Raw genomic sequence first — 24,684 nt, forward strand, 5'->3', positions numbered from 1 at the left:
TGTAACCCCATCTTATTGTGGTACATGTATATCTTTGCAGTACTTTACAAAAATGACCATTTGAGGCTGTGCAAAGTACATGAAGTTGTAAACGCATACCTTTCTCCTTGTTTACAGTGGAGTGTGATTTAGTCTCCATACATGTACATTATGTGTTCATAAAACCATGTACCATCATCTCCACCGCAACGCCTTCCCTTTGAGTTATCCATGCATCTCTCCTCAGCCTTCAGCAATTAGGAGGCAATTTGGCTCATTGGTAATTGATTAAACAGCAACTGCAACGAACATGACATTTGATATCAATACTTTTTTTTAGATTAAGCTGCCTTTAATTTAACTTTGGGTTAAATGAAACAACAAAAGACATCAAATTTTCATAGTTAGGGTTCCTGAAATAAACTAATTAAATTTTTATAAAAGAAATTTCTGATTAATGTTTTAGCCTATTGGATAAGTGTCCCCAATAATTGGTTGTTACTGCTATCTTTTTGTTAACACTTACATTTATTGATACAAGCCTTAGCCTAAGAAAAGTTGGAGTGAAAGCGAGGAGCCCCTGGGTAAAGAGGTTTATTACCATGTCAGTTCTAAAGAGCGTTCTAAAATGCTACCTTGTGACTGGACAAAAAACCTTTTTATTCTGCCCAATCAGTGAACAGTAACCTTAGAGTCAGTTTTGTGTCTTCTTACACAGCCACTGTTAAATCAATCATAAAAAATGAAAAAGCCAGGAATCATTTAGAGGTCAGATAGAAAGAAATTTCAATATCCACCAGGACATTTTTCTGGCAGCCATTTGGCATTCCATGTACTCGTTTGTCATGTGCCCCAAAAAATGCAAACAAATACAGGAGTTTCCAGAGGGGTGGGAGATTCAAACCAAAACACCCTCCTATGGAAGGCAGCCTGGAGGGGTACGGATATTTTCTGGAAAACAATTTAATGAGTTGTAAATTACAGTCAACTCTCTCTAAGACGGACACCATCGGGACCGGCCCCAACTGTCCGTCTTATAGAGGTGTCCGCCTTATAGAGTCGAAGTAACGTGACACCAGAAATTTTCAGACGATAAAGTTAAACGGCTATGCACAACGAATACACGTCTGTTTTAGTCACTTACGTTAGCAAAACCTATAAAGTGGAACAAAAATAATATCAGAGATTCGACTTGTTTGTTGATAACAAACGGTGATACTGTAAGTAGAAAACTAAATCTACAAGTTTAAGCAGAGAAGTAATGCGTTTTAGCAGATTGGTTTTGGTAAATTTGGTATTCAAAAGGCGCTGACCTGCTATGCTATATGTCGATAACAAGCTTTGAAGTATTAGTCATGAAAAAATAACTTTTAGTGCCTGTCCGTTGGCGGTTTCAAAGTGTCCGTTGTCCGTCTTAGAGAGATGTCCATCTTACAGAGAGTTTTCTTACAGTAAAATGACTTAAAAACGGCAGGGACCATAACCAGGTGTCCGTCTTATGGAGGTGTCCGTCTAATAGAGGTGTCCGTTAAGAGAGAGTTGACTGTATATGCAAATAAATAACAACAGTTGGAATTCACTGTGGGTGGGGTAGCTAATATTATTGATGAAGTTGGGCCCATTTTACAGTTTTGTGATTTTCATAGTAGACTGCTTTCAACAGCCATAATGTAATTTACAAAACTTTCAGTTGAATGCTTGTTTTTAATCAAGTGGGGAGAGGCTATTCTGCGAGCCTGTGAGCCCGAGCCTTATTTGCAAGATGCAAGCCTCTTTAAGCGATCCTAGAAATTTTACCGCCAAAAAGACCCTAATGGACATTATGTCCCATTATAGTCCAAGTTTATTATTTTTTATTAAGGGCCACTTGGCCACCGACTGCTCAACTTTGGTCTGGCGAATAGAATAATTGTTTTATTAAATTCTTCTTTAAGTTCAAATCGACTGGACATTTTAGTTTGATGTAAACAAAGTGATAGTATGAGGCAGGAAAATTTGTAGCGTGGTGTTCACTTCTTGAGTTGAATGAAACACACGAGGAAAGCGAGCGAGAGAGTTTTCTCCCCAAGTTTTCATCCAATAATTTCCTCTAAAGTCGTCTAATAAAGTCTATATATATATTCTCGCGAGAAACGAGACGCGTCTCGCGAGACCATGATAACTTACATTTGAGCGGTACTGTACTTTATTCACTCGCTCTTGTTGTGCGTTTACAAGTATTATTAATTAAACTTTTCGCATCAATCCTTTTGTTTTGCGTAGTTAATTTTACTATGGCATTTCTTCATGAATAAATTCATGAAGGGAAATTTTGCTTGACCTGCATCTTTTAAAACGCTTATTTCTCAGCTGTTATGGGTGCGATTAAGCTCAAATTTTACAGAGACATAAAGAAATGATGAAAGATTGTGAATGTCGTCTTTTATTTGGTAGATTGCATTTAACGTCGATGTTATAGCCTCGTGAGTGCCAAATTGGGAAAAACATGATTTTGTGGCAGAGTTTGCGGAACGAGTAGGAGACAGCACACTGGGATCTTGTCAAAAACTAATCAGTTAATACCTCTAGAGTGTCATACCCCGGTATCAGGACCATGGATAGACCATGGTCAACCATGTTTTGAACATGGTTATTCATGGTTGGTGACCATGGTAAACCATGGTCTGTCAATGGTCTGACCATGGTTTGACCATGGTCGACCATGAACGTTAAATTGCACAAGGCTGACCATGGTCAACCATGGTCAAATTGACTGTGAAAAGAACAAGGTCAAACATGTTTGACCATGGTCTAAAACCATGTTTGACCATGGCCAACCATGGTAGCAAAATGACACACCATAACATGAAATAACATGGTACACCATGAAAAAACATGGTCAACCATGTCCGTTCTTTCATGCAGACCATGAAAAAACATGGTCAACCATGTTCTCTGTTTATCCCTTGCATCATTTTACAAACGTACTGTTGCTTAATTATAACAGATGAAAATATATGTATAATGCATATAGGAGCCCAATTAGTTTATGTTTGTAGACATAAAAACATAACAGCCATTAACAACAGCTTGAAACAAAGTTTTATTGGGCTAACACTACTTTCTTGTAGACACTTTCATTAAATACCTATGTGCATTCAGAAACAATGTCTTAACTCGTGCCCAGATGCCTTTCTTTGGCATATAAACTTATCACTTCAAAACTTTAGGCTTATGGTTTCTGACTCAGACAAGAAAAAAAAGACAGACTTAGCTGGTGGCTGTCTTGTGATAAGATGCATGATAAAGTTCAGTTCTTTCTAGTTTGTCCAGTTTGGAAGTTGTCCTTGCTCTACTTTAGCCTGTAAAAATAAATCAAATGCATTAATTTGTATTTAAGTAGCTATAATGATTTGGTATTCTCATTACTAGAGCACACAAACTTTGTTAGAGCTTGCAAACCTTTAAGATCAGATAGCACTAATGCCTTGGGAAATTTACAGTGTAAAATCCACAATCCACAACAGTGTAAAACTTTACATCCCGATGAAGTCTGTAAGCAGCTATAAGCTAGTTGGAGAATTTTAATTCGGTATTCAAATTACTCCTAATAACGAAATTATAAGCGGGAATTTTTGTAACAGACGTCACACACGCACAGCCGAAATAATTTTACCAAGCACATCCAACGGCATGCAGTTCGTGCAAACAATTAAAGTGTTATGATTCTTTAAATGACAAGCCTCTAGTTCTGTGAAAGCCCAGCTGGTTTTATCAGGGAAATACAAGGTTATTTGTACTCACCGAACCACTCAAGTTGTAAACGACTGCCCAACTGCCATAGTGCTATGACACCGCATAAACAAGGCCTTTGATCAGCTCCAAGAATCACCAGCTAAGTACACTATTCGCCTTTCGTTTAACAAAGCACAATCTGTTCTTTATAATAACTGTACAAAGCGAAACACATACTGACTGTACAGTTTAGAATAAAAAAACGTTCTCACATGCGACCAACGATCACAAGACTATTCAAATCCTCAGCGCCAAAAGTAGAATGAAATAACGATAAACATGACATCACGTGGGATGGTTTGCGTAACGTGATTGGTTTCTTAACAGCATTCCGCTGGAAAGTTGAACTGCGGTCTCAACAATAATGGCGGCACGGCTGAAAGCATGCAGTTCGAAGAATCTTCCTCTTTGCGATCTCATTGTGGTGAAATTGTCAAGGCTTATAAAGGAATAAACGGTGAGAATGAAACACATATCAGGTCGTCAGTTTATTTGCCAAGGTTTTCGACAATTTTAAGGGTGGAAAATCTTTCTTCATTCACGATGCAGGAGACATTGATGTGAACGGAAAGTGGACTCTGCGGCATAAAATTCTTTATCTAAGCTCGGTATGCAATGCTTTTGTTGTTTAGTAATGCTTTTTTTTTTAATTTTTAGTATTTGAGGTTGGATTTAACAAAAATTGACAGAAATTCAAGGCTTATAATTGAACTCCAGTATTCGTATGAAAATACAAGTTTACTATTGACACATAAGCTTATTAAAATCCTAGAAAACCCATTAATTCCTTAGAATTTCCAGAAAGCTAAAAATTTATTTTGCATTTAAGGGAATTGGTAGAAAAATAGTTCACAGTCAGCCAAATGTAAGACATTCAAATGCATTATAATTATAAGCTTATTATTTTTAATTACCTTGACCATGGACAAACATGGTATTCCATGGTCTTTAAAAAGAAATTAAGAAGTCGCTCCTATAAGTAATGTAATAATTCTTTTAGCAAGTCGAAGCCATCGATTAGAGAATTCTTGGACCTGTGTCTGATGAAATCGTACATTTATTTTGTTAGGTAAAATGATTTGTCTTGTGGATTTTCTAGGACATGGTTTTCCATGGTAGTACATGGTGTGTAGGCATTGTTCGTCCAGTGCTTTAAAAAAGTTAACAGTTACAAGCTAAAAGTTATGAACATGAGTTTTAATCATTTATAAAACACCTTAGGCACCCTTATCAAAACAAGGATTTTTAATATTAACAATTATATTACCTGACCATGGTTGACCGTGAACCATGGTCAGTGGCCAAAGTGGACCATGGTCAGACACCACGGTCATAGCATAGTCAACCATGGTCAACCATGGTTGACAATGAAAAACCATGGTACCATGGTCAACCTGACGCCGGGGTAACAGAAGCGGATTTTTTAATTTAAAGTTTGCCAGCAAATTACGGCGGTTTGAGTGCGCAAATTTGAATTTAATGTCTTCTACCTCTTTCTAAAAGCGCTCTTTTAAAATTCCGCTTCTGTTATGACACACTACAGTATTCATAGTTTATCTATCTGCAGTGGCAAGTCATGAAGTTCTGTATCCGTGCTGTATTCTCTGCCACAAAATTGTCAGAAAAGTCAAAACTTTGAGATTTCCGAAGGTGTCCCGACCTAAATACGATCATTTTGCCAAGAAGAGATGTAATTATGGTAATTATATTCCACGCTTTTATGGCGAGAACAATGCGTTTTTAAATAGGACACGATTGTTTATGCCGAATATTTTTGTGATTACTCTGAGTTGCAGAAATATTCAAATTTAAATGAAAATAAGCTCAAAGACTTCCTACAATCTATATGAACGTATATTATCGCTAAGTGTTGTTTAAATTGGTTAAAATATCAAAGAAACAGGAATTTTTTACAAATCACGCGCACGCGCCTCTATATTTTTATCCAGTCATAAATATCTCGTAAAGTTGTCGATGTCAGTCGTTGTACTTCGTGCATACGCTTTAAATAAATGCATAATGATGAGCCTAAGCTGTCCCCCGCGACCTTAAAGCTCGCCAAATTTGCTGTTTTCAACCATTTTTCTGATTGATCTGTCGCTTCCTGCAGAAAAATTTTACCCTGAGCGGCACTTGCCGCACTCATTTCCCATAAAAGGTCAAACATAGGTATATGAGCTGATAACCGGGATTCAGTGAATCAATCAGAAAGTTAGACATGATACCTGTCGTTCAATTTTGTACCATAACAACATCCTCTTTATTTCCTTATCAATAAAATTAAATTACAGAAATTGTTACATAAATATTACTAAAGATAAGGCGTTCTGGCAACCCGAAATAACCACTAGGTTAATCAAAGGCTCTTCGAGCAACCTCATGGTAATTCGATGAAGTGCCGACCTTCGCATTTTTTTCCAAAGAAATAAGCGTCCAATAATGTAACGCAATTTCACTTTATTACTAGCGTTCAATACTAACGTGACACGAGATGACGTGACACGAAACAAAAACGTGCTGTGGATGTCGTGTTAACTAAAACACGTCACACGGCAAGCGCAATAATACTTTTTATAATTTAAGCGTAACTGCATGTAGCTTATAGCTGCCATCAATAATGTCACAATCTCACTTAATTTGCCTTTGAATGTTTTCTTGCGTCAATGGGTCATTGATAGGTTTTTTTCAAATAAGCGTTCAAACATGTCACTTTGGTTGCCTTTGAATGTTTAATTTTTCCATGGAAGTTGCGGCATTGATGGTCCGTGCTCTCAGGTTTCGTAGCGCGATTTCTATTTTTTCACCACAAAATATTTTAGTGTAACCTTTGATCCTTAGGACTGATTAATCACATTGCGAAAGGGTAAGCAAAGACCGCTTGGACGTGTAAATATTTACGAATACTCTGTGGTCTGTATGTTTGAAGTATTTATTTTTGTGTAAGTCAGGTGTTTGGCTCGGAGCGAGTACAAGTTGTACAATTTACCCAGAACATGTTGAATATTTTTTTTTTTGAGTTTATTTTGGGAATCGAAACGTAAATTGCAAGCACAGCAACAATGTGTCAAGGCACGGGATATATGTCAACGCGCCAGGGGAATAACTTGTGCAGTTAGATTGCTCTATTTATATTTCGAAAAGCTCGTCGGTCGACGCTAAACGGAGAAATACAACGGGATGGCCTTAGTCTACATTTTATTGGCGTGAAGTGGACCATATTTTATTGAACATTCGGAACAAAATAAATATTTAGATGCGTTAGCAGGCCTTTATCAGGGGCACCCATCGAGAATATAGTTCAAAACCACTTAAAGATAGCACCGTTCAACGTATTTTAGTATTTAAACGGTAGATATAGGCATATTTTTATCCCCTAAAAATTTTTTATCTGTTCGGATTTCCTAGCTGAAAGTCTAGTGATCCGAAAGTTATAGGGATCAAAACTTACCTTTTCGAAAAAATTCCAGCCAGAGAAGGGCTCCCGAAAATTCTAGGTGACCTTTTTAGAGTAAAAATCCGTTAAAAATGAACAATTATACCATTTTTTAGATATTTGAAAATCCTAGGAAAGGCAGGCAAGCAAAAAAAATTTACAATGAATGTTCCGAAAATTCTAGATCTCAAATCGTCTTCCGAACAGATATTTTTAACGAAATATTCCGTTGGGTGCCCCTGCTTTATCCAGCCAGACATGTTGTTTAAAGCAAAAGATGACGTGGTGAAGGAAATTCATGTCACGCACACTCCGTGACTCACACAAACATGACTTGTGTGTTTCTGAAGTGACTGCCTTTGTAAAGATTTTTTAGTGTTAGTTTGTTGGAAGGTGTTTTTAGCAGCATGAATAACAGCCAATCATACTTATTCTGTAAGATGTAAATAGGTAGCGCTGTTGTCTCTAGTTGAGCCGAAACTTGATAGTTTTTTTTTCCTTTTAAACTCCAAGTTCACTCCTTGACTGGTCCGTGATAGACACTACGGACATAGTTTAGTGTCAATTAATTCATATTTCATTCCATTGAAAATAAACATTTCTTCAAGTTTTGTGTGATTAAAGTGTAATTTAATATTTTCTTATTAAATTAAAGGGCATTTTTACACTGTAATGACATCGCACCTGTCATTTTACTTTAATTTATTTTCTGTATCTACATCCATACTTAAATCAATAACAGACCAAAAATCTACTCCGCAAAGAGACGAACAGCAGCACGTCTTAGCACGAAAAAATATCCTTTGTCATTTGCGTGTATAACAGCACTTCTCAGCACTTCAATACGAAAAACATGTCCTTTGTCATGTGCGCGTGTATAACAGCACTTCTCGGCACTTCAATACGAAAAGCATGTGCTTTGTCGTGTCACATTTACCGAACAGCTTCCGAACGATTGGTGAAACCTTAAAGTGCATTTATATATCCTGCTTGTTTTGTACAAAAATACAACAGAGGAAGGAACGCTTGGTACCTTTTCTCCAGGATGGTAAAGTTGCATTCTTCCTGCGCCTGATCGATTCTCCGTTGTCCAAATGAACTGATCTTTCTGATCAAACAGGTTCAACAACCTTTGCTTTGAAGCCCATTTCTTTCCACTTGAGTATTTTCCGGAACATTTCCTCTTCGTTTGTAAGGTCTACAAAGGTGTATTTAGATCGAGGATGAAGCGAAAGGAACGAAAAACCACCTTTGAGAATTTCGGCCCGACATGCCATTTTGAATGTTCATCTCTGCACTCAAGCAAACATTTGGCCTCTATCCCACCCCCCAGATATATGAACAGAACACAAGGGCGGGGAGGCAGGGGAAAACCGGACCTTTCTGTCAGCACGTTTACCGTTTAATGCATGAATTAATTGCGGTTTTATATCGGAATGGAGTGAGTGAGTGAGCCCATGAGTGAAATAAATCGTCATTTTTAATACCTCATTACCATGAGGTAAAAATGCCGGGTTGCCAGTTTACAAATTGATTTGTCAAATTTTGGCCGGACACACACACGTGTGATGTGTGATGTGTTTTGTCCAATGAGCCTGCGCGGAAATTAATCGGTGGGTTATATCGAGTAATATTAGGAACTGTTAAACTACCTGGTTTTTTTTTGTCAGACTCGAACTGGTTCTGAAAACCGAAAGTTTAGGGTCTCGGCTTAAAGCCGGGGTCGGCTTATAGCCGAATAAATACGGTACAACCTTTAAGCTAGGCTCGATTTCCACCACCTCCTCGAGTCCGGTCTTTGTTCCTCCCCGAGAGAGACGTAGAATTCTGATTGGCTAAGGCAAACAAAGGAGACCTCACGCGTCCAGCCGTGCTTTCGGGGGGAGGAGCGCGGGCTCATTTTCCCGAACAGCGGCTGGAAATCGAGCCTACCTTTAAGCTAAAACCAGCAATTTTAAATTACATACAATGTACTCATTCAAAAAAGTTAAAACCAAAATAAAATAAAAGTAAGTTCATTGATGACAATTTTTTTTCTACATTCGGCAGAAATACATGTAGATTGACCTAAATGTACTCCAAGAAATATTTAATTAACTAGATGGGTGGGCAGGCTTATGGCTTTATGGCTTGTACCAATGATGTCACGCAATTCGGATTCCTGGTAAATTGCCAGTACTGCAAGGTGCTTTGATTGTTTATTGGTAAATTTAAATTTTGGAATAGTAACAAAATATAGCAGTAAAATAGTGGCTCACAAAAAGAGGCTCGCGGCTTTGGCTCGCAGGCTCGTACATTTAAATAATACACACAATTCAGTGTATAAACATGTAACGGTTTCAAAGTGTCCGTTGTCCGTCTTAGAGAGATGTCCGTCTTACAGAGAGTGTTCTTACAGTAAAATGACTTAAAAACGGCAGGGACCATAACCAGGTGTCCGTCTTATGGAGGCTACCTTTAAGCTAAAACCAGCAATTTTAACTTACATACAATGTACTCATTCAAAAAAGTTAAAACCAAAATAAAATAAAAGTAAGTTCATTGATGACAATTTTTTTTCTACATTCGGCAGAAATACATGTAGATTGACCTAAATGTACTCCAAGGGTTAAATAATACACACAATTCAGTGTATAAACATGTAACATGAATCAAGAAATATCGTAGAAGCAAGTAAAGTGTAAAATATTTAATAGAAATTGAAAACTGAAATTATAATAGCCAACAGAAAACCGAAGAGGAGGCAGGTTTACGTTTGGAGAAGATAAATAATTTCATAACTTCTAATGCGAAAGCGTAAATTGGGCTATAATTTGCATTTAATATCCGCACCCCCCCCCCCCCTGTTGAGGACAGGTCTTTTCAGGTCTTTCATTCTTACCCCCAAAGAAATCCGTTAAAAACGTCTAAAATGCCTTATACCCCAATGAAATTCTTTGAAAATGTGCTAAACCCTCACGAATTCCATTAGAAACGCATTCTTACTCCTAAGAATTCCATAACTTTTCACCCATTCCCCCTGAAGAATTCCCTTATATTTTTGTCTTACCCCTAAGGAAATCCACGGATTTTTGCCCTTACCCCCAAAGAATTCCACTGTTCCTCAACAGGTCGGGAACAAAAATTTTATGCAATAGCCCATTCGAAAACACGTATTAACATTCGAACACGTGGCACTAATAAAAATGTATAACCTACGAAGCCTACGCTGTGATAAAAACGTACGAAAGCGAGCCAAAACGTACAAAGTCAAGTCCAGTTAGCCTGATATTAGTATGAAAAAGAAAACTCACCGTCGCAACAGTCCTAGAATAAGTTGAGTGAAGGTTTATCTGTTTTTTTTTTTCAACTGGTATCTGTCAAGCATGCCATATGCTTTCCGTCTCAGTCTGAAAAAATACAAGGGTTAAAATTACAGGAAACTACAACAAATTTATCTTCCTGACAGGACAAGAAAGAGTTAGACTAGCAGAACGTGAAAAAGGAACCCACAAAGTTCTGTGAAAGAGCTGCTTTCTTTGCAAAGCTTTCCATATGTCACGAGCGCGGGCAAACGAGCTCGCTATGAGTTTATAATTTCTCGATATAGACGAATTTTTAGATCACCTACCAACGTAGAACTCTTCAACACAACCATACTTTTAAATTTATGTCAACATAATGGAAAAGACTGATTGAAACTCTTCAAAATTTACCTTAGAACTTGTCAAGCACATCGAAATACAGCTGCTATCGATGCATCTTCGCGCTATTTTTCCCGGGTGACCTCAGATTGTCTTTTGCACGTGACTGGCCACGTGACTGACATGCAGGCTCGGTCCAGTTCACCACAGTTAAGGTGATTCCCCGGTTTTGCACTGCGCATCCCCTACTGCGCATAATATTGCGACATCCAATATGGCGGCGAATTTTATCGCAGCCCGGTATCAAAGGATAAACAAGGTCGTTTTCGTAAAAAGAAAACGTTGAACCGCTCTAAATCGGTATCAAACGTCTTGAAAAATAAGTGGTCCGCTTACAGAAGCTTTAATTCCGAAGTTATTGAGGAGGAGTCCGATTTTAGCGATGCATTTTCACTGCCGGGAAGACGAGTTTTGGAGTTGGGAGTCCTTGCGAAGTCCCTTGACGAAGGATGCAAGGCCTGTAAAACGCCACTCAGGCTTTCTGACTGCACGGATGAGACGATCTCTGGCCTTGGCTCCTTCCTTTATATAGTATGTCAAAATACAGAATGTGGAGAAATCAATCAATGCACGACCAACAAAGCTCATCGTGTCGCCGGCAATACGCGCGGTCGCAAGATTTTTTATGTAAATACGAAACTCGCAGCAGGTAATTTTTTTTTATTGTGGATACTTACACAGCCAAAGCTTTGGAGAAAAAATTACCTATCTTGACCTTATGAGATGTATTCGATGTGTTTTAGGAATGCTAGATGCAGGCATGGGTGCTACTCACGTAAATGCACTGTTATCTTCAATAAATGTACCAGTAATGAGAGATGCTACACTGAAAGCTAGAGAGCGTGAGGTCGGCCCGGTAATCGAAACAGTCGCAAAAACATCGTGTTTGGCTGGTCTTGAAGCTGAGAAAAAACAGTGGGACACAGAAGGAAAAGATCAAGACTGTAAAGAGCGTCATATGACATGGGTTGGCAGAAGAGGGGCAAAGGCCACAATAGTTTGGTACTATGTATACTTTTTGTGTCAGCTTCGTTAAAAAACCACATTTTTCCTCCTCTGACATAGTATTGCATTTTAAGACTTATTCAATGCAAGGGCCACAAGTTTGTAAGTGAATGTTCACTTTCATGTGATACCCTATCATTGTTGATGTATAGATTGCCACCCTGCAAAACATCTCTGAAATGTTTTGTATAAACAACACCAGTGATGAAGAAAATTAATAATGGCTGCGGTCACATCTACGACGTAACTAAAGTTAAACTATAGTTAGTCTCAAGTTACGTGACGTCATACCTAACTATAGTTAGTGCTTTCGGTCGTCTAAGCGGTCACACCAGTTCTGATTAGCTTTTGAATAATTTCGAATTTAAATTAGTTCATGACAGCCCTTGTTGTTGATCTGTGTCTAGTTGTTCCTCTATTTTTTTCTATTTCTGCACAGCATCTCGGCGTTGAAGAAAATAAAATAAAGTAAGGATGCTAGACGCCGAATAATTCAAGCTTTATTTTTGCTAACATTGGTGGTATGTAATTTCTTGGCATGTTGTTTTTCTATTTTTCGCACGTGCGAAAAGAATTGTCGCATTCTGATTGGTTTTTCGTTTGTAAACTTAGGACTAACCCATGAACCTTGCTTGGGTATAACTATAGTTAGTCTGTATTGTTTTGGATCAGCGAGGCGTAAATTTTCTAACTATAGTTAGGGTGAACAGAGAAGCGGTCACATTACCGAAATAGCTAACTATAGTTAGCGTCGTCTTAACTATAGTTAGTAGTCTAGATGTGACCGCAGCCAATATTAATGATATTACATAACTGTGATAATAAAAATAAAATAACAACAACAACAATAGTATTTATAATAAAAAAAATAATAAGAAAAACAATAATAAGCATAACAATAAGAGAACCAGGACAACAAAATGTAACAATAACCAATAATTAACATATTTTGAATGCATGCTAATACTGTGTGTCAGTAAAAATTACTTGATGCACTTGCATGTCTGGCAAATCCTGTTTTTTTTATATATATACAGGGGTTGGAACCATGATTGGTGTTAAAAGTGGCAAAGTGATTGGGAATGGAACAAGGAAAAAAAGATGCGCAACATGTGAAGCAGCCGCAAGGAAAGCAAAAAAACCCAAAATCCATGACTGCCTCCTGAACTGGAATGGATCGATCCTCAAAAGGCATGGAGGCTGATGTTTGTGCAGAGCTGGCGCAGACATGTGATGAAGACCACAATGCTCAGGTGGCTATATTAGTCGGGGATGATGATTCATCAACTATCAGTAAAGTAAGAAACACTGTGCAGCATGATGTACAAGAATGGTCAGATATCAATCACGCTAAGAAGTCTTTGGGGAATGCACTCTACAGCCTTAAAGGGGCCATGTCACGGCTAATTTATTTTTATGTTATAAATTTTGTCAAATATTTGCTATGAAACTAAATGTTTGCAAAGAAATTAATTCTATGATTCTAAATGAAAAAACCATAGCTTCATTGCGGTCAAATGTGTCTCCCGGGCGTTATAATTTAAAGTTACAAGCAGACAAGATTAACTTTGAAAACTGTTCCGCCGGACCATATTTCAAAAACCCATACAGTAAAAACCCGCGTGTAAGAACCCAGGCATTTAAGAACCTTCTGGCAGAAATTTGCTTTTATAATATCCCAAAATATAAGAACCTGTTTAGCCAAACAAATTCCAACAGGTTCTTATATGTAGGGTTTAACTATTTAATTTAATTTTTTTTTTTTTTACCAAAAACCAGAAAGGTGATGTTACTGGGGTATATACAGTATGTTTTTGGACTTTTGGCAACATGGGTACATTATTTTATAAATATTAATATAATGAAGAACAGACCAGATTTTATACTATTTTCTAATAATCAACAACAATGTCTACTCTGTAGAAATTAAGAACCTGATTAAGAACCTACTTAGCCTAAACTGTCAATAAGTACCCCATAATACAAGAACCTGTTTTGCCAAACTCTGAAAAAACTAGGTTCTTACACGCGGGTTTTTACTGTATCGCAATCCATTTCAATCTTCGTCGCTTTTGGCCATCCTTGCCTTCTTTTGTATTTGCTGTGTTATTGAAATGTTCCTTCACAGTTTTAAGAGGTTATTTTGTATATTTAAACGAATTTGATGGTCATTTCCTATGCCTAAGTTTGGCTTAAATCTGTGACACGGTCCCTTAGGTGACAAAAACATTACGAACAAGGTGATAGAGTACATTCAGCGGTGTTTTGGTTATGCTTTGAAGCAAAACAAAGACAACCCAGATGGGGTGAGGAAAAGTCTAAAAGCAATAGTGCCTCACGCATTTGGGGACCACAGCCACTGCACTGAGAAATGGTGTGGTCACTTGAAAGATCCCTCTGGCTACAAGCACAGTTCCCTTCCACATGGTAGAGACCTTCAGGGTGAGAAACTCCAAAAAGATCTGGAAGACATCATAGAGGTAATAAAAATAAGATATTCTAGCAGGGAGCCCATGTCACAAATGTGGTTTTTAGTGGGGCACTGAATGAGAGTATGGATATAATAAAATAATTATATCTTCAATTAATTAACTTTAATAAAAGGGGGTTACAGCTTGAACAGTAAAAACTTATACACTAGCAGTCTTCGAATTACAAATTACAGTCAACTCCCTTTATAATTATCCTTCAGGACCACAATTTGGTGTTCGTAAAAGAGATTTAGTCTGTAGTAGTGAGAGTTATTTTCAGAAATTTTTATTCGCTGGGACTTCAGCTCCTGTCCATAATAAAGGGGTGTCCGTAATAATGAGGTGACCGTCCACAAGGGGAGAGTTGACTGTACAACTAAAGAAAAGTTAATATGTACAGTTTAAAATTAAATTCTTCGATGGTTTGAAATATACAATACCTAAAATATTCTTAAAAGGATACAATCAAAAAAAGGAAAATGATTAATGATCAATCAGGCCCATTTTAAAATAAAGTATGTTAATTTTCACTTTTCTAAATAAAGAAAATTGTTCCAAAAATAAAAGCTTGGAATAAGAGTAATATGAAATACAAAAAAACTCAAGTAAAACTCCTTACAATTTTGTCTTTCTAAAGGTCTTTATTCAGAAAGCAGACTAGCTGGCCCCACTTGGTTCAAGCCAAGCAAATGAAGCCCTGAACACCATAGGAAGCAAAACACCTAAGACTCGCCATTATGGTACCAGCGAGAGTAACGACTTCCGGGTTGCCTGTGCGGTGAGCCAAAAGAATATAGGTCATTCTTATGTACCAGAGGTAAGAAGTTTATGTTGTACTTTAGTCTACAAGCCTGACAGCATGCAGTCCCAAAAATTTAATACATAACCGTATAATAAATTATTTTTATTTTTATGGCCCACTGAAAGTCCCATTCACCCTCTTTCCACCAAATTATTTATTTTGATGGGATAAGAATTTCTTTACAATGCAAACAAGCTCTATAAAAAAAATTCTATAAATTTATTTGTGTCTCCATTCCATTTCAAAGGTCATTTGATACTTTTTAAATTACCTCACATTTTTGTGGCTGTCAAGTGTTTTGTGAGCAATGATAAAATAACATTAATAATTATTACATTACATTGCACACTTCCTTCTGAGAAGTATTTGTTTTAGGTATATTTGGCAAAATTAATTGTAAAATTGTGATAAGAAAGTACAAGAAATAAGCAATAATAAAATTATAGGGATAGATGCACATGTGGTGAGCAATTTAAAATTGAGAATAACCATTTTGTAGCCTTCTTTTTACATGTTTACCTTCTTACATGTATATTACATATTAAACATTTTCTGTCTTTTAGGCCCTCCAAAAAATCCATCTTTCTCCTGGAGTTTACTGCCAAAAACACTCACAAAAACTAGACAGAAAGATATCCAACCTCAAAGAGAGAGAATCCACTAAAGAGTTTAAAAGGAAAAGAAAGGTCAGAAAAGAACAAAGATCAACAAAGACCCAACAACTGGAGATAAGAGAGGGCCCAAAGTATGAAACTGGTTTGGGGTACAGCAGAGGCAGTGCAGTTGAGGAAATACCTCCATTATCAAATCCACCAGACTTGGAGATGGTTTCGCTACCAGAAATTCATTCAAAAATTGTGTTTGATGTGGAAACATCTGCACGAAGTAATTCAGTCTAGGATTTACCAGCACAAATTGACAAGCATTGTTATTTTAAATAACATTTATTATCATGATACATAAAGTCCACTGATACTAGGTTTAATAAAGCCTTGCGATTGCAGAATACCCGGCCACTTCATTTAAATGTGTTGGAACGCTTTAAAGAATGAGGCATAACACAACGGGCACTTTTGTTATTCAATGAGATGCAAAAAAAGTGGCCGGGTATTTTGAAGTTTAGTCAATAAAGCTAAATTTAATCCTTTTCCTTCTAACTTTTCAGTGAGGTTCAGGCTGCAAAGTTTTTCCTTCAGTTTTCATTTCACTTAGTTAAATGTTTTACTGTCACAAACACAAAGCTGTATAAAGCAGTACAAACACTGCTTACACATACATTTCACAAAAGAAATTAAGATTCCTTACTGCCTATTCTTTCCGCTCTCTTGACTGAAATACATTTGCCTATTCTCTCTTTAGGTGACAGTGCTGAAATACTACAAATTGCTGCAACTAATGGTCAGGAAGAGTTCAACAGATATGTAGTGCCCCAACATGGTATTTCCTCGGGTGCATCAGCTGTTAATAAACTTACTTTTGTGCACGGAACACTGTTTTATGATCATGATGGGCGACCTGTAACTGCAGTTAAGATAGCCGATGCCATTAAGGAGTTCATTGATTGGTTGAATCCCAGAAAACCATGCTTACTGGCAGCCCACAATGCAAAATCCTTTGATGCAAAACATCTCACAAGAGCTGTAGAGTCCAACAACCTGTTTGCTGATTTCCAGAAAGTTGTACTGGGTTTTGCAGACACTCTCCCAGCCTTTAGAGAGCTATTTCCAGAGAGAAAATCACACAGTCAACCTAATCTAGCCAAAGACTTACTGTCCACTAACTACAATGCCCACAATGCCCTGGCAGATGTCCAAGTACTCCAACAGCTGACCACTGACTTCCTGAGCACCAAGATGCTAGTGAAACACAGCCTCACAGTGTCCTGGGTGAGAGAAAACAACATCTTCCTCTGTAAGAAAAGGCAAAACCTCCAAACCTTCGAACAACTGATCCACGAGAAAGTATTGTCTACAAAAATGGCAGAGAAGGCTGCTTCATCCGGTCTTAATTTTCACCATCTTCAACTGTCATTCCAAAGAAATGGCATCGATGGCGTGTTGAACGTTCTGAAAGAAAAATTCGATGGAAAACCAAGGGTTACCACTCATAATCGCATCTTATCTAAAACTCGCAGTTTCTTTCAGTCTCAGAAATGAAGATGTAAAGCATGTAAAGGTGAATGGGCTTTAAAATTTTGACTTAGAACTGCAAGTCGACTGATTGCAAGATTTAAAGCATTTTTATTATCTGAGTGAGTGGTAATGTCAAGCAGCCATGAGTAAACAGAAGATTTGTAAATATAAGCTTAGTGCATGTGTACATGTATTTTTTCAGCGGAATCAAACAGTAAACAGAAGATTTGTAAACATATTAAATTTGACCTGGAAAACAAGATTGGTCAGCTGAAAAAAACCTTTCTTCATTATTTACAGGGCTTCAAGTGGCCTCCTGCCAAAATATAGGGCTAAATATAGGTTCTTTTTTTCAAAAATACAGGGCTAATATAGGGAAATTTCTAAAGTAATATAGGGCAATATAGGGATTTTTAAAAAGTATTTTCAACATGTATGGGGCAAAAAGATGCTTTTTTATTAATCTTTATAGCCTTTAAGCAGTCACACTTAAAATACTTACATGTACTGGTTTGTTAATTACTTGACACGGGAAATCACTGTCCTTATTGAGGCCTTCCAAGGCGTTGGGGGGGGGGGGGGGAAGATCGGTGTCCCAATGTCCCATTGTTTCTGAGGACCAATGTCCCCTAACCAACTGCTGTAAATGTTGCTGTCGTTTTTTGTTATAGATTGTTATGTTTGCTTCCGTTTTCCATTGTTCTAAGTTCTTTTTTTTGCCGCATCTTAGCAGTTTGTGTCACAGTTGAGTCATTGCTTAGAGCCAGTTGTTCATTTAAAACCTGTGCCTGACTTCGCAGGTCCGGGGAAAGTTTTAACAATCAGAGCACTCAGAGATGCCATTTGCTGCACTCTGGGTCACTACCATGCGATTTTTATTTCTCATTGTAAAATTCATTAAATATTCATGCGGGTGCAAACCAATCCCAGTACCATATTCAGATCACATGTACACAACTGTAAACCCCAATACAAATCAAACAATAGAATTAACTTTTGATACAAACTCCTGCTCAGCTAATTAGTATTCATTAACTTTTGATACAGATCTGTACTGATTCGCATAACAATACTTTGCATTCAATTTATTGTTTTCATTTCACAAGTAGAATAACATATTCGCGTCCGATCTGTATGGTCGTTTACAATGGCTCGCCTATCAGCTCGCCATTGTAAACGCCCATACAGATCTCCCGCTCATATTTTATCTACTACTTAAGTCACCAACCAATTGTTTGAGATTGGGAAATGCACACAACTTTCCAATGTCACTGGCTTTTTTAAAAGTGTTTTAACATGTTGCTGTCGCATTTCAGTCCCGTAATCACGTTGCTTGTGGCTGTTTAGTAATTCCTGTGTCGCTTGTCGCTTTTGCCCCTTGGAAGGCCTTCTCGTTACATCCACCATCACAAGGTTGTTCATGGAATAACCTTAGCAGCTTTTTTCAGGTTTATTCTAAATAAGTCTTATTTAAATGACCCAAGTTACGATTTTTGGCTTTATATTTCACGCAGAGCGTGTCACAAAAGAGATGGCCCTGAAGCTGCCTCATGGCCGTCTCTTTCCTGACATGCTCTGTGTGAAATATAAGGCATGGCTGACTAGGTTTGTTAGAAATTGCACATGCATCGAAGGTGGAATTTGAATTTGGAGTGTTTGTTTTTGTGGTGGGAGTAAAAGTGGAGAACGATGCAAATTTATAGGATTTCGCTTCATCATAGTTACAACTTTTGTAATTTTGAGGGCAATGGAAATGGCAGATTTCACAGATTTCAAATTGAAGCTGACTCAGGTCCTTTACATTATAGGGATTATAGGGCTTTTCTAAGCTATATAGGGAAATATAGGAGGAGTGAAAAAATATAGGAAACATAGGAAATATAGGGACGCTTGAAGCCCTGTATTTAACGTTGTTTGCACCCCTCCTTACCTTCTTATCACGTGAAAAAAGCTTCTTCGACTTCTCGAATACTGTACCACCCGGGGTTGTCCTAAAACCCGGAATGCCGGAAACCAGGAAACCCGGAAACCCGGAATGCCGGAAATCTGGATAAGAAAGCCCGGAATCCTAAAACCCGGAATGACCTTTTTTGTGTACGTCTTTTCAAGATAAATAGGTGGAAGTAAGTTATTTTTGGGGGGAATAATTAATTTGGAAGTTTGTTGCGAGTTTTCAATTACGTTGCGAGTTAGCGAATCAAATTGTCAATTTCGATACAAAGTTCCCAACTCGCTCGACTGAACTTTGCAATTTAGCTAGTTAAGAAGAAACAAAACATATTGTTTCAAAGTCATGGCGCTATCTGAACTCAATGATTTTAAAGGAAGCAAGTTGCGGCGGGAATATTCCAGCGATTCTTGCGGCTCAACTTGCACAATATTTGTTTCACGAACAAGCAGGACAGCAATAACAACCTTCTCATCAATTGGCCCGATTTATACTAGAGACGGATGATCCGTCTTGACAAACTAGCATTTTAATTAGGCGGGATTTTTTAGTTCGTGCGATAATTCGTCTGTGTATAAAATATGGGCAAACAGACGGATCATCCGTCCAGATCAACTATCTTCATAATTCGTCTTATCAGACGATAAATGGCCCAATTTATACTAGAGACGGATGATCCGTCTGGACGAACTTGCATTTTGATTAGGCGAGCATTTTTTAGTTCGTGCGATAATTCGTCTGTGTATAAATACGGGCAAACAGACGGATTATCGGTCCAGACCAACTATCTTCAACTATCTTCGTCTGCCAAGACGAATTATGAAGATAGTTGGTCTGGACCGATAATCCGTCTGTTTGCCCGTATTTATACACAGACGAATTATGGCTTTTACTTGGGGTAGAAGAACACAGAACGCGTCATCAGAATGGAATGATCCATAAGCAAAATTATTGAAAATTTAGGCGCAGCAGAGATAATGTATGTAAAGTATATTAAATAATTTTGGGGTTTGTTGACTTCTGGTAACATATGATTTTAGACCATCTGGAAGCGTGGAAATCTGGAAATCTGGCAACGAATACTTAAGGAGTTAACAGTCTATCTCTGGAAGTGTGGAAATGTGGAAATCTGGCAATCTGGCAATGAATACTTATTTGAGTTGACCGTCTATCTCTGGAAGTGTGGAAATGTGGAAATCTGGCAGTTATTACATAATGGGTTAACAGTCTAACTCTGGAAGTGTGGAAATGTGGAAATCTGGCAGTGAATACTTCATGAGTTAACAGTCTAACTGTGAAAGCCTGGAAATGTGGAAATGTGGAAATCTGGCAATGAGTACTTGAGGAGTTAACAGTCTAACTCTGGAAGCCTGGAAATGTGGAAATCTGGAAATGTGGCAATGAATACTTAATGAGTAACCGGCTATCTCTGGAATCGTGGAAATCTGGAAATGTGGCAATGAATACTTAATGAGTTAATACTTAATGAGTTAACCGGCTATCTCTGGAAGCCTGGAAATGTGGAAATCTGGCAACGAATACTTAATGAGTTAACAGTCTAACTCTGGAAGCCTGGAAATGTGGAAATCTGGCAGTGAATACTTCATGAGTTAACAGTCTAACTGTGAAAGCCTGGAAATGTGGAAATCTGGAAATCTGGCAATGAGTACTTGAGGAGTTAACAGTCTAACTCTGGAAGCCTGGAAATGTGGAAATCTGGAAATGTGGCAATGAATACTTAATGAGTTAACCGGCTATCTCTGGAATCGTGGAAATCTGGAAATGTGGCAATGAATACTTAATGAGTTAATACTTAATGAGTTAACCGGCTATCTCTGGAAGCCTGGAAATGTGGAAATCTGGCAACGAATACTTAATGAGTTAACAGTCTAACTCTGGAAGCCTGGAAATGTGGAAATGTGGAAATCTGGCAATGAATACTTAATGAGTTAACAGTATAACTCTGGAAGCCTGTAAATGTGGAAATCTGGCAATAAATACTTAATGAGTTAACAGGCTATCTCTGGAAGCCTGGAAATCTGGTGGAAGCATGGAAATGTGTAAATTTGGCAATGAATACTTGGATGTTTGATGTCAGTTATGGCAAATTATGAGTAAAAATAATGTTGCCATTTTTCAGTCCAGCATATTGATACAATCAGTGTATTATCAGTTATTAATTGTAAGACCTTGGTGGTACATATTACCCTAGGTAAATAATCTTTATCTGCAATAAAAAATGCAGCAAACAAAACTAGTGTTCTAGATAACTTCCATTGATCATCACTTCTATTGGCTTTAAGTATCATACAATTATAACTCCTTTAAAAAATTGGTTGATTCTAAAGGCAAACATTTGCTTGACAATAAATAACATTGAAATTGTTTACATCTTATCAATGGCCGATTCCCTCTATAGCGCACGCCTGCGGGGAATCACGGTAGTTGTATTTATCAAACCATGCGCGAGACTCAGCAACAATGCACGTTGCTGAGTCATGCGCATGGTTTGATGAATACAACTACCGTGATTCCCTGCAGGCGCCCGCTATAGAGGGAATTGGGTATTGAATATCATCATTCTTATTATCTCTAAAATAGTGTCATTTAATGGTGTTAATGCAAACTTTCATTGTCCACAGCTCTGTGTTATTGTTTTGATTTCAAAAGTTAAAGCTAAACCTCTCTTAAAAGATTATCTATATACAAAACTGGCTTCCAGAATTAGACTGTTAACTCATTAAGTATTCATTGCCAGATTTCCACATTTCTAGGCTTCCAGAGTTGCCAGATTTCCACATTTCCAGGCTTCCAGAGATAGCCGGTTAACTCATTAAGTATTAACTCATTAAGTATTCATTGCCACATTTCCAGATTTCCACATTTCCAGGCTTCCAGAGTTAGACTGTTAACTCATTAAGTATTCATTGCCAGATTTCCACATTTCCAGGCTTCCAGAGATAGCCGGTTAACTCATTAGGTATTAACTCATTAAGTAATCATTGCCACATTTCCGGATTTCCACATTTCCAGGCTTCCAGAGTTAGACTGTTAACTCATTAAGTATTCATTGCCAGATTTCCACATTTCCACATTTCCAGGCTTCCACAGTTACACTGTTAACTCATGAAGTATCAAGATTTCCATATTTCCACATTTCCACACTTCCAGAGTTAGACTGTTAACCCATTAAGTATTCATTGCCAGATTTCCACATTTCCACACTTCCAGAGATAGACAGTCAACTCATTAACTATTCACTGCCAGATTTCCAGATTTCCACATTTCCACACTTCCAGAGATAGACTGTTAACTCCTTAAGCATTCGTTGCCAGATTTCCAGATTTCCACGCTTCCAGATGGGCTAAAATCATTTGTTACCAGAAGTCTACAAACCCCAAAATTATTTAATATATTTTACATACATTATCTCTGCTGCGCCTAAATTTTGAATAATTTTGCTTATGGATCATTCCATTCTGATGACGCGTTCTGTGCTCTTCTACCCCAAGTAAAAGCCCGAATTATCGCACGAACTAAAAAATGCTCGCCTAATCAAAATGCAAGTTCGTCCAGACGGATCATCCGTCTCTAGTATAAATCGGGCCAGTACTGAGTTCAGATATCGCCATGACTTTGAAACATGTTTTGTTTCTCCTCAACTAGCTAAATTGCGAAGTTCAGTCGGCCCGAAGTTGTGAACTTTGTATCGAAATTGACAATTTGATTCGCTAACTCGCAACGTAATTGGAAACTCGTAACAAACTTCCAATTTCCCAAAAATATAACATATTTCCACGTATTTATCCTGAAAAAGGCGTAAACAAAAAAGGTCATTCCGGGTTTTAGAATTCCTGGTTTTCTTATCCGGATTTCCGGCATTCCGGTTTTCCGGGTTTCCGGCATTCCTGGTTTTAGGACAACCCTACCACCCTCACACGCACAGAAATTCACAAGCTGCCTGGCACGAATTAAAGCCTGTATTACCACAAACTTACCTCATTAAGCAAAAAAAAAGACTCTAGTTTTCCCTCGCTTCATTTCTTGACGAGAAGCTTGAACAAACACAGTAGCAATCGCATAATAGCAAGGGAAGGTTTGCCCTGCAACGATCGTTCCACATAACGGAGCGGCCATCTTTGAACTCGGCCCAGTCCTCTTTCGGCCGTAAGGATTTTCAAAGATAGAGGATTTCGCTGTTTGACAAACAATAACACGACAACCGAGCACGGTGACCCCCATTTTTTGTTGCATATATTTAATTTACAAACGGTTGGCTACATTTTACCACATTTTTAGCAAAAGTTTAAAATTCTGCTTTGAAATATTTTAGTTTTTATGTAGTAAGGAACACGCGTGGGTAGTGCCAGGCACGTGCGCAGGCAGCATATTCTTCAGATTTGTTTTACTATCGTACACTGCCGTTCAACTAAAACAGCTTAAAACATAAGATTGAAGCCTATTTTATTGAAATTGCTCCAATACTTTACTCCAAATGACCTTTTGTTTAAAACTATGGATATCCCTTCTGATTACTACGGTTCAGTATTGAAAACCCCAATGGTCATATAGTCACTTAAATCACCATCGCTGCTGTTCAAAAACAAGCACGGTGACCCCCATTTTTTATTGCATTTTTGTAATGTTCATATCATAATTACCAAGTGGACAAAATTTAAAGAAAAGTTTAATACTCCTTCTATTTTAGTGGAATCACCTTAAACTTGATACAACTGCCCACAAAACTTGTGGACTCAAGGCACAGGTAGCCCAGGCTCCTAAAGCCGGAGGAGCCGTCAAGTATTGCGCATTGCCTAATAACGTTATTCTAAGTGTTTGTATGGAAATATAACGATCGTAAAAGAAATTTAAAATAGGGGGAAAAGATCTAATAAAATCGACTTACCTGCCCTCTTCTGTGTATACCGTAAAATTCCGGTTATAAGCCCCCCGGTTATAGGCCCATCTAACTGGAAACAGAATCACAGGCTCTTCGAGCAACCTCATGGTAATTCGATGAATGAAGTGCCGACCTCCGCATTTTTTCTAAACAAGTGTCCAATAAAGTAAAGCAATCTCATTTTGCTTTATTTTTCCACGTGAGTTGCGTCATTGATGGCTCGTGCTCTCAGGGGTCGTAGCGCTATTCAGTTTTCACAACCAAAATATTTACCGGTAGCCTGTGTACAGTTGATTTTTTTGAGGGGAGCGGGACGGCTGTACACAGGCTAATTTACCGGTTAGTGTATTACCTTTGATCCTTTTAAGCATTAAGTAAATTTGTTTTGTGAATATGTTTACTTTTCTGTCAGCACGTATAGCGTTATTTTTGAGCAGCGGAAAAAATTTGAGAGAAAAGATACGCCCGAGCACTTCGTGTATCTGCTCAACTCCAAAAAGATGAAAAACGGGTGACGTGACGCGAAACAAAAACGTGCCGTGGATGTTGTGTTGACT

General features: G+C 37.9%; 1 protein-coding gene and 1 long non-coding RNA gene across 2 annotated transcripts; one reads left to right on the forward strand and one right to left on the reverse strand.

Moving 5' to 3' along the window:
- On the reverse strand, positions 1-10,948 carry LOC144630447 (uncharacterized). Its single transcript, XR_013566539.1, has 3 exons — positions 10,882-10,948; positions 10,480-10,575; positions 1-278 (listed from the first exon to the last, which is right to left on the reverse strand). It is a non-coding gene; the product is annotated as an uncharacterized LOC144630447 (long non-coding RNA).
- A 2,119-nt stretch (positions 10,949-13,067) lies between these two features.
- LOC144629653 (uncharacterized) lies at positions 13,068-17,454 on the forward strand. Its single transcript, XM_078487885.1, has 5 exons — positions 13,068-13,167; positions 14,092-14,354; positions 15,007-15,162; positions 15,711-16,032; positions 16,507-17,454. Exons 1-5 carry the CDS (start codon positions 13,068-13,070, stop codon positions 17,301-17,303), a joined length of 1,638 nt encoding a protein of 545 aa, XP_078344011.1. The 3' UTR covers positions 17,304-17,454.
- Positions 17,455-24,684: the final 7,230 nt, after the last annotated feature.

This window comes from Oculina patagonica, chromosome 11 (genome assembly GCF_052425735.1).
Source record: "Oculina patagonica isolate OP01 chromosome 11, crgOcupat, whole genome shotgun sequence".
Lineage (NCBI taxonomy): Eukaryota > Metazoa > Cnidaria > Anthozoa > Scleractinia > Oculinidae > Oculina > Oculina patagonica.

Bases quoted from the DNA above. Each gene is read 5' to 3' on its own strand.
- LOC144629653 (XM_078487885.1), top strand. From the start codon at position 13,068: ATGGAGGCTGATGTTTGTGCAGAGCTGGCGCAGACATGTGATGAAGAC. The intron at 14,355-15,006 runs GTAATAAAAATA...AAAGCAGACTAG, and splicing joins ATCTGGAAGACATCATAGAG to CTGGCCCCACTTGGTTCAAG. The intron at 16,033-16,506 runs GTAATTCAGTCT...TTCTCTCTTTAG, and splicing joins TGTGGAAACATCTGCACGAA to GTGACAGTGCTGAAATACTA.